Below are 12706 nucleotides of genomic sequence, written 5' to 3'. Positions count from 1 at the left end.
GAAAAGAGTGAATTGCACAAACAGAGCTCAAATTCTTTGGGCATGTTTTCTCTTTAGGGGGATGACAGCAGACAAGGTGCAATATTTATCATTCACTAGTACCCCACAGGATGTGACCATGCGGTGGTCCTTCCTTGGCATGGCCTGTGCTGTTCCAGATACATTCTTGATTTTGCCACTGTCAGTGCACCATTGAGATATTTAACAAAACGGAAAGCTATGTTCAGGTGATTGTGTGAAGGTGATCACACCTTCAAGAAAATCAAACATGCAGTTGAGAAAGCTTCTGAAATGGCATATTTTGATCCAAATTGCATACTTAGATTGTGGTTGTTGGTTGGGGGCAATCCTGACTCAACACATTGATTGTGAAAGTGCACAGAGACACATTGTGGCTCATATGAGCAGGAGTCTGTAACATTCCGAACATGCTTATTCCCAACCTGAAAAACAATCCGAGCTCAGGTGTTGGCTTGTGAGCATTTCGATGTGTACAGAAAGCATTTCACCCTTGTCACTGACCACCAGACAGTGCTCACTATTTTTGGGAATCCAAAACCCAAGATGCCCCCCCCTCAAATTGAGAGGTTGGAGTTGAAATTGCACTATTGCGCACAGGCCCAAGAAAGATCAAAATCCTGCTGACTACTTTATACGAGTGCCTTTGCAGTGTCATTATACAGTGTACAAAGCGGCTGAGGTCTATGTGAACTTCATAGTCAAATCCAGCACACCTGCCGCTCTGTCCGTGGAAGAAGTTCTAGCTGCAACATACTCAGATCGAGATATGATTACTCTCAAATACGTTTTTTCACAACAATCTTGGAGGAAACATTCTCGACATCTAATGGATGACTTTAAATATCAAAAGGTCAAAAATGTCAGAGAACTTACTGTTGTCAAGAAGGCATTATATTACGAGGTACGATGATTGTCATTCCTGAGAGCTTGAGACAACAAGTTATTGAACTGGCTCATGAGAGTCATCGTGGCATTGTCACAACTAAGAGAGCTCTCCAAGACAGAGTGTAGTTTCCTCGCCTTGAAAGAGTTGAAAGAGAATTAAAGGCCTATCATTTGTGTAATTGTCTATCTCCCAAAACAACGCAGCACCACTTAACCATGTGCGATATTCCAAAACATGCTTGGGAGTGGTTTGCTGTTGATTTCTTCGGACCTCTCATTAATTTCAATCATCTCATGGTAATAAATGTTGAATATCTAAGTGTTGGACTTGGCCCTTTTTGCAGGGTCATCCCTAAACTTTTTTTTGCCTTTCTCCTAGTTTTTTTCTGACATGGTGTTGGTGGTTTTAGGACTCTGAGCACTTTAGCACTGCTTTCCAGTGTAAAGTGCATGCGCTGTTAAAAATGGTAAGATTGGTCTACACCTGTTTGGCTTATTTAATTTACCTGTCAGTCCCTTGTAAAGTGGTATCTCCTATACCCAGGGCTGGTAAATCAAATGCTACTGGTGAGCTTGCAGTGCTGATTGCGCCACCCATCAAAGTAGCCTTTCAAACCTGTCTCAGGCCTCTGCCATTGCAGGGCCTGTGCGCGCAGTGTGACTGCCGCTGTGACGTGGCACCTAAAGTGTGTGCCATGTCCGTGACCCCCCTTTTTACAACATGTCAGTCACCCCTAAGGTAGGCCCTAGCTAGCCCTATGGGCAGGGTGCATTGTAGGTAAAAGATAGGACATGTACCTTAAGTGTGTGACATGTCCTGGTAGTGACAAACAGCCATTTTGGTTTCTCACTACTGTGGGGCTGCCCTCCCATAGGAATGCATTGGGGATTCCCTTATAAGTGTTTCACTGGTAGTCCCTGATATGAGAGGCGCAACGTGGTCAAGTTTGGTATGTTTGGAATAGTGATAATAAATGCTACGCAATGGTTTGTGTAGATTTATTATAACTATTTTAGAAATTCCACATTTAGAAATTGGCATTTCTGTGTGCTATGTGACTTCCTGCCTGATGTGAATTGCATTTCTGGCTTGTGAGTGACAGGGGCTGGGAGGTGTGTGTGGCTCCAGGAGTGGCAGGGTAAGTCAACACTAGGCTGAATAGGACATCTGTGCAGGGAGTAGTGGGAGGAGTAGTCCCTGGTCCATGAATAGGCCAGTGCCTGGCCTGTACAATGCTGGCTCCGCCCCCTGTGGTGTGTCGGATGGCAGAGCCCCATCTCTGAAAGGAGGCTGTTAGCACTGTAAGCAAAGTGCTTCAACACCCCCCAGAACCAGTTGGAACTGGTTCCCCCATGCCCTGTGCCAGGGCAGCCAAAGGAAATGTGAGTATAAATATTGGGGCTATGACCCCATGAAAGTTGAACTGATTCCTGTGCTTGTCCTGACGCTGGGGGCTGCTGCTGCTGGGCTCCAGGAGGAACCGCCACAAGGGACTGCCTTCCTGCTGGAGGGCCCTGTGTGCTGGCCTGCCTGAGCCCAGCCTTGTGCCCCCAGGACTTTGCTGATTGAGACTTTTTGCTTCAAGTGCCTTGTGAGCGCTGTACCTTATTTTCCAGGAGGGAGGAGCAGGTTCACCTGCAGCGTGAGGCTGTGAGGGAATCCTGGCGTGTGGGATTCCCCCTGCGCTGCTGATTTGAAGCGGTAGCCCACTACGCATGACTGCCGTGCAGTGCTGTGCTGTGTACCGTTTCCTGGACGGGAGCCCCGGCGTGAGGGATTCCCCCGGGTTATGAGGAGCGGGAGCCCACCCCGCATTTTTGCCAAATCTTGCCGCGTTTGTGTTTTAACAACAGCGGGAGCTCACCCTGGTTTTTGAGTGGAGAGTGGGTGCCCACCCCTCACGTAAGCTGTATTCAAGGCGGGTGCCCCCCCGCACTTTGCCAAGAAGGGAAATCACAGCCACGGCCCGAAAGCCAGGCGGCCGTGCCTAGTTGATGGGCGTGGCCAGCCGGCGGGAAAGAAGACGCCGGGCGTGTTGGGGAAGGAAGCGGGTCCCCTGCATGCCGGCGGCAGCCCCGAGAGGAGACCGGAGCTGAGAGTCGACCAGGGGGAGTCCGAGGTGAGAGCCTACCCCGCCTGCATGTCCTAGTGAGCAGCGAGAGGAGTCCTGGGCAGCCCTGGTGAGTGGGGCTTTTCTTTGTAAAGAAGCAGACGGCAGGAGAAAGATTGTCTGCATGAGGCGGGGTTCGCGTGACTGGGGAGAGCTCCGCGTGCTGAGCGCAGAAGAAGCAGACAGCAGGAGAGAGGTTGTCTGCATGAGGTGGGGCTCCCGTGACCGGAGAGAGCCCCGTGTGCTGAGGACAGCTGCGACCTCCCTGTGGGGAGGATGGGAGGCCCCATGCACTGTCCCTGCGAGAGACAGAGACCGGAGGTCCCTACGAGACGGCCTCACCAGGCGAACAACAGTGACTGCCAGCCAGAGGAGCGGAGCCCTCCTCCGAGACCCCAGTGAGTGAGGGTTGGATTTTTCAGTCTTTCAGGTGCCCGTTGCACCAGAGGGAGTCCCCGGGGAGCGGGGCCTCATATTGGGCACAGTTGGTGACAGAGCCAAGCCAGGTTCCTCAGCTGCCCCACAGTCGCAGGCAGCTGCAACGTGTAGGCAATCTTTTTTGTCAGAGTCCCAGTGGGGCTCACAAGGGCACAGTAGTGCCGATCGGGGCACATTGTCGGTGCTCATTGGGCTACATTTATTGGGAGAGCCCCAGAGCAGGGCCCCAGAGCCCAGCTCCGTTTTTCCAGTGCCCACATTTTGTTGCCTGCACAGCTGCACCGCAATTAGCGGGCAGCTGCTACGTTTAGGCCAGTGCATGGCACACTTTTCATAATTGCTGCATTGGCAGCCGAGACCTGACTTTGCGGGACTTAGGGCATTTGAGCCCTTTGAGAAGGCCTGTCGGCCTGGGGGGTCAGTTTCTAAGGTGATGCCTAATGCAAATGTCAGGCTGTGATGTTTAGGCCTAATGAGATGGTATAATGCGTTTATGCATATGATGATTTATGCCTAATGTGATGTATGCCCCATGATTAGTGCCTAATGTGTTTGGGCTGCTGATGTCCTAGTGCGTAAGGTGTTTATGCTTAGGAGGGTGTCTTATGCTAAGGAGGTTTGGACCTAACGTGTTTTATGCCCAAAGGGGTAAGGCTCAGGTCATGATGGTACCAGTAGTTACTGGTTGTGTTTGACATGTACTTACCTGTTCTGATGGTTCTGATAGTGGCCCAATTGGCCCTGTCTTGTATATAATCCCCTGTGAATATTGCCCGTGCCAGTGGGCACAGTGTTAATGTGTGATTATGTTTCTAATGTGTTTATGACAATACAAAGGCTATTTTTTTTATACAACCTTGTGTGGAGTTTCTTTTGTGGTGTACCTAGTGTGTCGCCGCTGTGTGTGTGTGTTGCGCAAACGCTTTACACATTGCCTCTGGGATAAACCTGACTGCTCGTGGCAAGCTACCAATGGGGTGAGCAGGGGTTATCATCAGTGTGTAACTCCCTTGCCCTGACTAGTGGTGGTTTCTGCCTGGCTTAGGCACAAGCCCTAGCCAACCAGAAATCTCATTTCTAACATTGGTTGTCAGCGGTGAGGATAGGACTTGTGTTTGTGCATCACCACAAACTCTGCATTTAGATAATCACGTGTTTGGGGGATTATTTTTCCTGAGTTGTATTTTTCTCCTAAAAGTGTCATTTTTAAATTGTGTACTCTTGCTTTGGCTCAGACGCCTAGGTCTCTTGTGTTGCACCTGTGTATTAAGTGCCTTGCCAAAATGGATTCTGCCTTTAACTTCCATGACATGTTGAACTACAGTCTAGAGAAGCTGACGGGATACTGGGATGAGAGAGGCTTAGAAGTAAGTGGAGAGGGCAGTCGGGGAAACCTTGGGTGTGGCCTGATACGCTGGCAACAGGATAGGTGGAAACCGAGAGACAGGGACCAGGCCGCACTCCAAGCGGGTGGTGGGTCTGAGGGTGGCCCTGAGGAGTCTGAAGAAGAGGAAGAAAATGACAGGGCAGGGATGCCAGTAGATAATGAGGACCCCATAGATAGGGAGTCCCTTGCTGGGTCCAATGTCGGGGGCAGTGCCCCATCCCTTTCCCTGTCCCCAGAGGAGTGGGTGGATAGGAAGGAAGGAAGGAAGGGAGTTGGCTTTGGACAAAGTCCAGTCGGAGTATGCCACAGAGGTAGCACGGCTGGGTTAGGAGGAGGAAAAGGCCTTGTTGGCTCAGGAGCTGAGGCTCAAGGAGTTGGACCATGAGTTAAGTCTCAAGGCATTGGACCTTGAGGAGCAAAAGCTAGAGACTGAAAGGGTATTAACTCAGGAGAGAATGGCGGAGGCAGAGAAAAACTAGCTCTGGAGGGTAGATTGTCCCATGAGAGTAGTTTTAGGTGTCTAGATTCACCAGTGACGGTGGGGTCCAGTGGTGGCAGCAATATGGAGTCCAGTGCAGGAAGTCCCACTCCCAGAGCGTGGTACCTAGTTCCTAGGAAGAGGGTGTCACACCTGAAGGGTATAGGTTGAGGTTCAGGGGCCGTAAGAAACTGTCTCACCAGTCTTGGGGGGAGTTTGTGGCCGAATGTTGTGATGCACTGGAAGGATGGGTGATGAGTAGCATGGCAAATGATTTTCAAGGGCTGTTCAATCTGGTTGTCAGGGAGCACATGTTCAGTAATTGTTTTCCGGGGTTACGCCAACACCTGTTGGAGTGTGAGTTCTCTGATCCCAGGGAGCTTGCACAGGAGGCAGACATCTGGCTGTGTGCCAATGGGTCGGAAGAGGCATTGGGGAATGATTCCCAAACTAGTGGCTAGTGGCTTGAGTATCTTCCGGGCGGAGCAGTTCCCGTCCACTATTGCAGTGGGCTTCTCAACTCCACTGAGGCGACGGAGAAAAATGTGCCAGACTTAGTGTTTCTCATTAGGTAAGAGGCAGTTTCTCTGCTCAAGTATCCATTACGTTTACCTTCTCAAAATCTACCAGTAACTTTGTTAAGTGGTGACATTTTTGCCTTCAAATGAGGACCCTAGGAAGGTGCTTGAGGTTGCGTACATTGTTTGCATGTTTTCATAGATTGGTTCCTGGAAATGCTGAGGTGTACTTGCCAGCATGTCATAGACATTGACTTTACCTTGGTGTAAAAACCTGCCAGCTTCCCTTGATGGACTCTCCAGGAGCAATTCTGCTCGGCCTGGTGGTGGATCAGTGACTTTAGATCAGGTGCGTTATCCTCCACCATCAAGATGTGTTTTAGCTTCACAGCTTGGCGGGCCACTGGCATGACACTTGCCATTATTAAAACACTGTGTAGGCAAATACATCACTGATGGTCAGCTGCGGTCCGTGGAGGTAACAGTGATGGGGCTGGGTGGGGGGGTATTTCGAGGGACGATGCCGAGGGAAAATTAAATAAATAATTAATTTTCCTTTGGCATCGTACCTCGAAATACCCCCCTCCCGGCCCCACTGCCCCACCGCTGTTACTTGCACGGACCGCAGCTGCTGATGGTGCTGGCAGGAATTCCACCAGTGGAATGGCGGAGTTCCAATTCTTGCTCTCTTCTAAGTCAAACTATTAGAAACCTCACTGTTTTTCCATTCTTTTAGTTATCCGCTTATTTTTAAGAAATGCCTTTTACTATTATTTTTATACATTGAGGAGGTTTGCTTTACCATTGATTTTCAGTGTTAAGTCTTCACCATACATTTATTTAGTGATTTGTATGTACATATTTGTTTTCACTGGAGTTTCATTCAACTCTTTTTAATTTTGATTTGAGTCAGTGAAAGTTTTCATTATTGCGGTTTTCAATTAATTTTTAATGTAACTTATTTTTCCCTTCTCTCGAAGAATGTTGAGATGCTTCCTAATTAGAGAGGCCAAGATAAGGAGATAATTCTTGTGGCCACACTTTTGATTTTACTTGAACTGACTGTTGTCCTACCAAAAGAACAACCAAAGGATAACAAAGTGTCACCGTAGAAACACTTCTAGTAAAAAATAAGAAGCTCAGACAAAGATGGGGTTCCAAAGAGATGAAAGGTGAAACCTTGACGTTTCAGTGAAAGCGAGAAAGTCACAGCAAGGAAACCTAATATCACATGGACAAAAACGAGGTGGGGGCATTGAATACAATGCAAAAATACTTCAGATACAATATGAGACTTAAAGAAAAGACCAAAAGTCCTTTATATACTCTGTGATCCTTAGTTTTTATGATGGTCTAGACTCCTCAGACCTTGAACAAGGCAACCGCCATCTTGGCTTTGGTACGGATGTGGCAAATACAAGCATAACTGGTGCATCCTAGGACACCCAAAGAGGCTGAGTTGCAAAACTCATCCACTGCTGCAAAACTGTCTACTGCATACCTGGAAATCCTATGGCATGGGCGATAATAGATGAGGAGGAGACAGCCTAGTGCCACCAAGACCTGGGTACCACACATTAAAAGTTTGTGTATTTACTTTGTTCTGCTATTTCCTTTGACATCTTCTCCTGTTTTTGTTTTCTTTTTTATTATGTTTAAACATGACTTACTCAGTTTTTTTTTACTGAGGTCTGCCTCAACTCACAGGGCTAGTCAATAAAAGTGAGCAAATATTACCTAGTCATCTGTTAACCTATGTTCACCGCTCACTTGACCACCAGTCGTTGTCCAGCAGCCCTATTTGTTGGTGCATCTCTTACTCAACTTAGGTTCATGCGTGTCACGGCTAATGATGCATGTATTCCTTTTTTTTGCTTTTTATTAGAATGGCCTTTGGATGACAAGTTATTTTCATATCTGGTTTATGTCTTTAAAGTAATGCAGCTGACCATATTGTGTGTGTTGCTCCTTTTAGCAAGCATACTTACTTTTGCTATTTTGGTTTTATAGTTATTCAGCAAAGAGTACAAAAACAAATGTTATTGTGTTATTTGGATGATAAATATATTCCAATATATCACATTCCCTTGAATATGTTCTGTATTCATCTCTTAGCAGTGATGTTTTTAACAGAATATTTTTGATTTTGTTAATAAATGACTTTCACATACTCTACATTATTTTTCTGAAATATTTGAGAAATTTTGCTTTGGGATATACAATTTGTCACTGCATTAGCTAGGATAACGTATCGGCGGCTATATTAGGCTTTGCCAAAAGACTGGGTGGCAAACCAGCTGAGGCCATATTGATGATCTATAGATCCAAAACCCTAGCCATAGCAAGGTACGGGGCAGGTATTTGGGGCTATAAAGATCTAGCCCCGATACAGAGAGAAGAAAATAAATTTCTTCGATCTGTTTTGGGTCTCCCCCAATCTACATCATCCTTTGCAGCTCATACGGAGCTCGGGATAGGGTATATTACTGATATTTTAAATTTGGCACCGCTTTTACTCTGGATCAGAACCTGGCTGAACCCCAACCTTACACTTAACCACAAGATCATTAGAGATTGTATGGAGAGGGATGGCGTGGCAGACATTTTGTGGTTGACTTTTATTAAAACATCTGCAGTACTTCTGGGTCGCCCTGAATTATATCTGAATCTGGAAAACCTTACTAAAGAAGATATTACATGGGTAAAAACACAATTTATAAATCTACGTGAATTAGAACGAGAAGCAAAGGAAATCACAAAGCCTACAGTTAGGTCACATTTTTTGCTGATCTCGTCCTTGTCAATTCAACCCTATCTGATTATCGTTACCAGACCCTATCATCGGTGGCTCCTAACAAAATTCAGATTTAATCAAGCTCATTTTTTGTTGGGAACTTATGAAAAGTGGTGTCACCCAAAGGAAAACGCACCTTGTGACTGTGATAATTTTTCTGATCAGGACCAGACACATTTTGTGTTTTTCTGTTCTTTCTTTTCTGAAAGTAGGAAAAAGTTCATTAGACCGCTGCTAAGGGAAAAGGGGTTTGTACAGTTTAAACCTGCATTGTATTATCTTCAATTAATGGAGACCCCATTAGTAATGTTTGGTGTAGCCAATTTTCTGATTGCCTGTATCCGTGCTAGAAGGAAAAGACTCAAGCTGAATGTAGGTTCTGGTTCTGTAAATGTTTACCCGAGATCGTATGACACAATCTAATTCAATCCTCCTGTAATACATGAAATATTGGGGTTATGAATCATGTCATATTTGCTACTATAAATTTTAGTATGTGTGGATTTATATGTATATGTCACTGACCTTTTATATATTTAAAATTTTATTTGTATAATACGCTCTGGAAATTTTTTAACTCTATGTAACCGTATAGTATACTTTTATGATTTTTAAATAATCGAATAAAGTGCTTTTGACTTGACTTGGTCTTGAAAGACCAGTTGATGTGCAGCATGGTATTTGATGAAGTAATGAATGTGAGCTAAATAATATAAAAGTTATGTCAAATTATATTAAACATGGGTCTACCCTTAATTATAAATCGAGCATATTGGTTTTGCACTGTTGAAAATAGATCCTGCGAACACCGCTTATCACCATTTGAACATGTGATCTTGGCTGTGATGTGAGCGCAGGCCACTGTGTGTGGTCAAAAATACACTCAGACTCCCAGTTTCTTTTTTGTGAAGATCATAGACATCATATTTTTGTTCCACTTGTAGAATTCGGAATTTAACGGTACAACTGGAAAAACAACAGAATGACTTGCGAAGTGTGTATGATACTCAACGATGTCTTGAAGAACAGTTAAACGAAGCACACAGTCAGTCACACATGTTCAGGTGAGGATTTTGAGATTCCTTGATTGAGCGAGCATTGTCAACGTTTTGACTGCCATCCTTTTGGCTTTGCCAGTGCTTGTTTTGCTGTGTCATGGTTTTTGTAAAACTTTATTTTCAAGGGAATATGCTGGTCCCTTGTAAATCTAAAGAAAATCGTTGGCTAAAAGCAAAAATTGTGTTTGGTCTCAAAAAGCACATTTCAATAGTAGTCTATGCCCTGAGGGGAACTACTTTGTATGTGATGTCCCCGTTGTGACAGAGCAGAATGCCATCACTCGCAGTGAAGTTATCCAGTGGGTAAAGTGGGCTTGACCAACTGTCCCATGCTATACGCTCTAGTGGACAGAAGAAACATGTGAATGAATAGATAAAGAAGTCTGCTGAAATCCCCTGTAAGTAAGTATATTGTAAATACAATGTTGGTGGAAAGAAAAGGTCGTGGGTAACGCCAGACCTAAAGATGCCTTCCTGTGTAAATGTCTTGCGATAGATTTTTAGCTTCATTGCTTGTTGGGATAAGAGACCACTCGGTAGGAAGAAGCTAACCGCTGTGGAACAACTGCTGGGAGCCTTAATTAGATTTTTTTTGTATTGTATCACACAGCATGGGTAACAAAGCTGTCATAAGTACAAGAAGACTACTGCAGAAATGTGTATTATTAATCTCAATTTAATAAGATCATACAAGGTTCATATCGAGTGCACTGCGTGCAGTGGGAATAAGATTAAATCCAACCAATATATTCTCGTGACTCAAAGTATACATGCATTGAGTGGTAACTAGCTGTGTATTGGAGGATAAAACAACATCCCTTTGTGGGCTTGACATTTCTATGTGCCTTGAATGTTGCAGATACTTAACCAGTCCTTTTTCCACTTCCCAATCTGTTTTTCCCCTAATTGGTTTATGAGTAGACACCTTTGGTCAGGCGTTTTCAGTTTATGGAGAGATCCCAAGCCTAAGGCCTGATTTACAACGGCAGGCCACGTGGCCATTGGTGTTGGCAGGGGAGGGTTATTGGGGGGGGAGCGCTTCCCTCCCTCTGGGTTTTTCACTTGCCCTTTAAGGACTATGCCCATGCCCTTTGACATTGTCAAAAAGGGTCAGAGGATGGATGACATTAAAATTATGCAGCCCCTAAAAATATTTCTGCGGATGCCCATGCAAGTGGCAGCCCTCCAGCAATAAAGCGAATGCCATCGAGTTGAAGTGCACCATGGGGTAAGCTAAGAAGCAATGACATAACGGAAGAAACATGAAGGATAACGTCATTTTGATCTATGTGGTAGCTACATTTCCTGGTGGTAGACAAGGATAGTGTCTATGACATATTATCACAGTACAAGAAACAGTGGAGTTATCCACCCTCAAATGCTGCACTGGCAGAGCTTCATTTGAGCCAGTGTTTTCCGGTGCTTGGCACCAGCACTTATTTGTCAGCACAGCGCTTATAGTGCAAACAAGACCCAAAGGTATTGGAGCGCTTTTCATGAGCACTAGTTAAGGACACTTTCATTTTTTGTAGGCACCAGGGCCGGACTGGCTACCGGGCTTTCCTTAATAAACAATGTCAAACAAATGTTTAAAAAAGTACGCTTTAAAGCTATTTGTTTTGCATTGCTCATTTAGAAGCGCCGGCAGCTCCCCAGCAAAAAACCAGTCCCTCAGCAGTGAACCTGGACCTCACCCTGCCACCACAGCAAAAACGCCCTGTAGCCAGTCCTGCACTGGTGGGCAAGGGGAGATGAAGTGATTTGTCCAGAATCTGATGATGTTGAGCCGACGCGGAGATTCAAACCTGGTTCTTCTGCTCAAAGATCGGCAGCTCTGCCCGTTACACCACATCCTCGCCCCACTAATAGAAGCAATGGGCTGTTGCAAGCTGCCTCCTGACAAGAGCCCCACTTATTTTTTCACAAATTAACCACTGTGCACTGCCAACCTGATATGGCCATGTAGGTGAAATAACATGCAGCACTCTCTCCCCTGTCCTCCTGCCCCCCCGTCTGCCATATAATTCTCTTCGTTTCCCAGTCCCCCTGCCCACTCTCCCACTTGTTGTTTCTCTCTCTTCCTTGTGTCTACTGTCACTGGTCTCCTCTAACCCCATCCTCTCCCCCACCCCCCTTCCCGCTGCTGGTATCCTCAACCCCTTGTCTCTCCTGTCACTTTCTCCCTGTCTTTCCTGTTTCTCAGTCTCACGTTTCCTGCCTCCTCTTTCTGCCCGTCTCCTCTGTCCCCCTTTCCCCTTGTCTCCTCTGCCCCCTGTCTCGATCTCTGTCTGTCATAGCCTTGTGTCACCCTCTCCTCCCTTTCTCCCCCTGCACCCCAGTGGTCGAAGTGGGGAAAAAAAAGTAGGGGAACTGTGGGCGGAGAATCAGAGGGCGGGAATAACCTGAGGACTGAATTAGTGGGCGGAGTTAGAGGTGTGGCCAGAATTGGCAAAACATCCCAATCGTTAGTATTTGTTTGGCATTTCACTGACCAGTTACAGCTTATTATGTTATGTAATTCAACCTATGGATACACATGATTAACGATTAATATGAGTTATTGACATTAAAATAAATTCACAAAGTGGGATATGTTTCTAATCACAGAATGTCCCAAATATGCTTAAAAGTGGAAGCACAAGCCATTTGTTTCTGAGCCATGGATTTTCTGTTGTCAGCAATATACACAGAGACAATCAATTTTACGTGTGTAAATCACTGTATGGGAAATGTTACATAAAACAAAGGACTACAAGGTGTAGGAGTCACATGACAACCATATTAGTAGGCAGTATAGTTTAATAATGATTGATCTGGAGAAACACAAACTCAGAATTTAAAACTTAATACCATGATTGGGGGTTCACTTTAATTATCATTATTGATTTCTATTCAAATGAACACTTTTTGCAACATTAGGATAATCAAAGGCTTAGGGAAAACAACCATAAAGCTCTAGTTTATACCTTGCAGTTTGTATGCAGCTCTAAGATGAAAGTTAATAGCTCACTGTTCT

At 45.4% G+C, this 12706-nt stretch overlaps 1 protein-coding gene across 3 annotated transcripts in view; it reads left to right on the top strand.

Moving 5' to 3' along the window:
• Window positions 1–12706, top strand: part of LEKR1 (leucine, glutamate and lysine rich 1) — a 775178-nt gene that overhangs the window by 363673 nt on the left and 398799 nt on the right. For all 3 annotated transcript variants that reach the window (XM_085634762.1, XM_085634761.1, XM_085634764.1), the window contains one exon: window positions 9577–9696. In XM_085634762.1, coding sequence (XP_085490888.1) covers window positions 9577–9696 — 120 coding nt within the window. The remainder of the gene's footprint in view (window positions 1–9576; window positions 9697–12706) is intronic.

The sequence above is a fragment of the Triturus cristatus genome, chromosome 11 (genome assembly GCF_964204655.1).
Source record: "Triturus cristatus chromosome 11, aTriCri1.1, whole genome shotgun sequence".
NCBI classification, from domain to species: domain Eukaryota; kingdom Metazoa; phylum Chordata; class Amphibia; order Caudata; family Salamandridae; genus Triturus; species Triturus cristatus.
The sequence above is the reverse complement of the archived record's forward strand: the minus strand, read 5'-3'. Positions and strand labels throughout refer to the sequence as shown.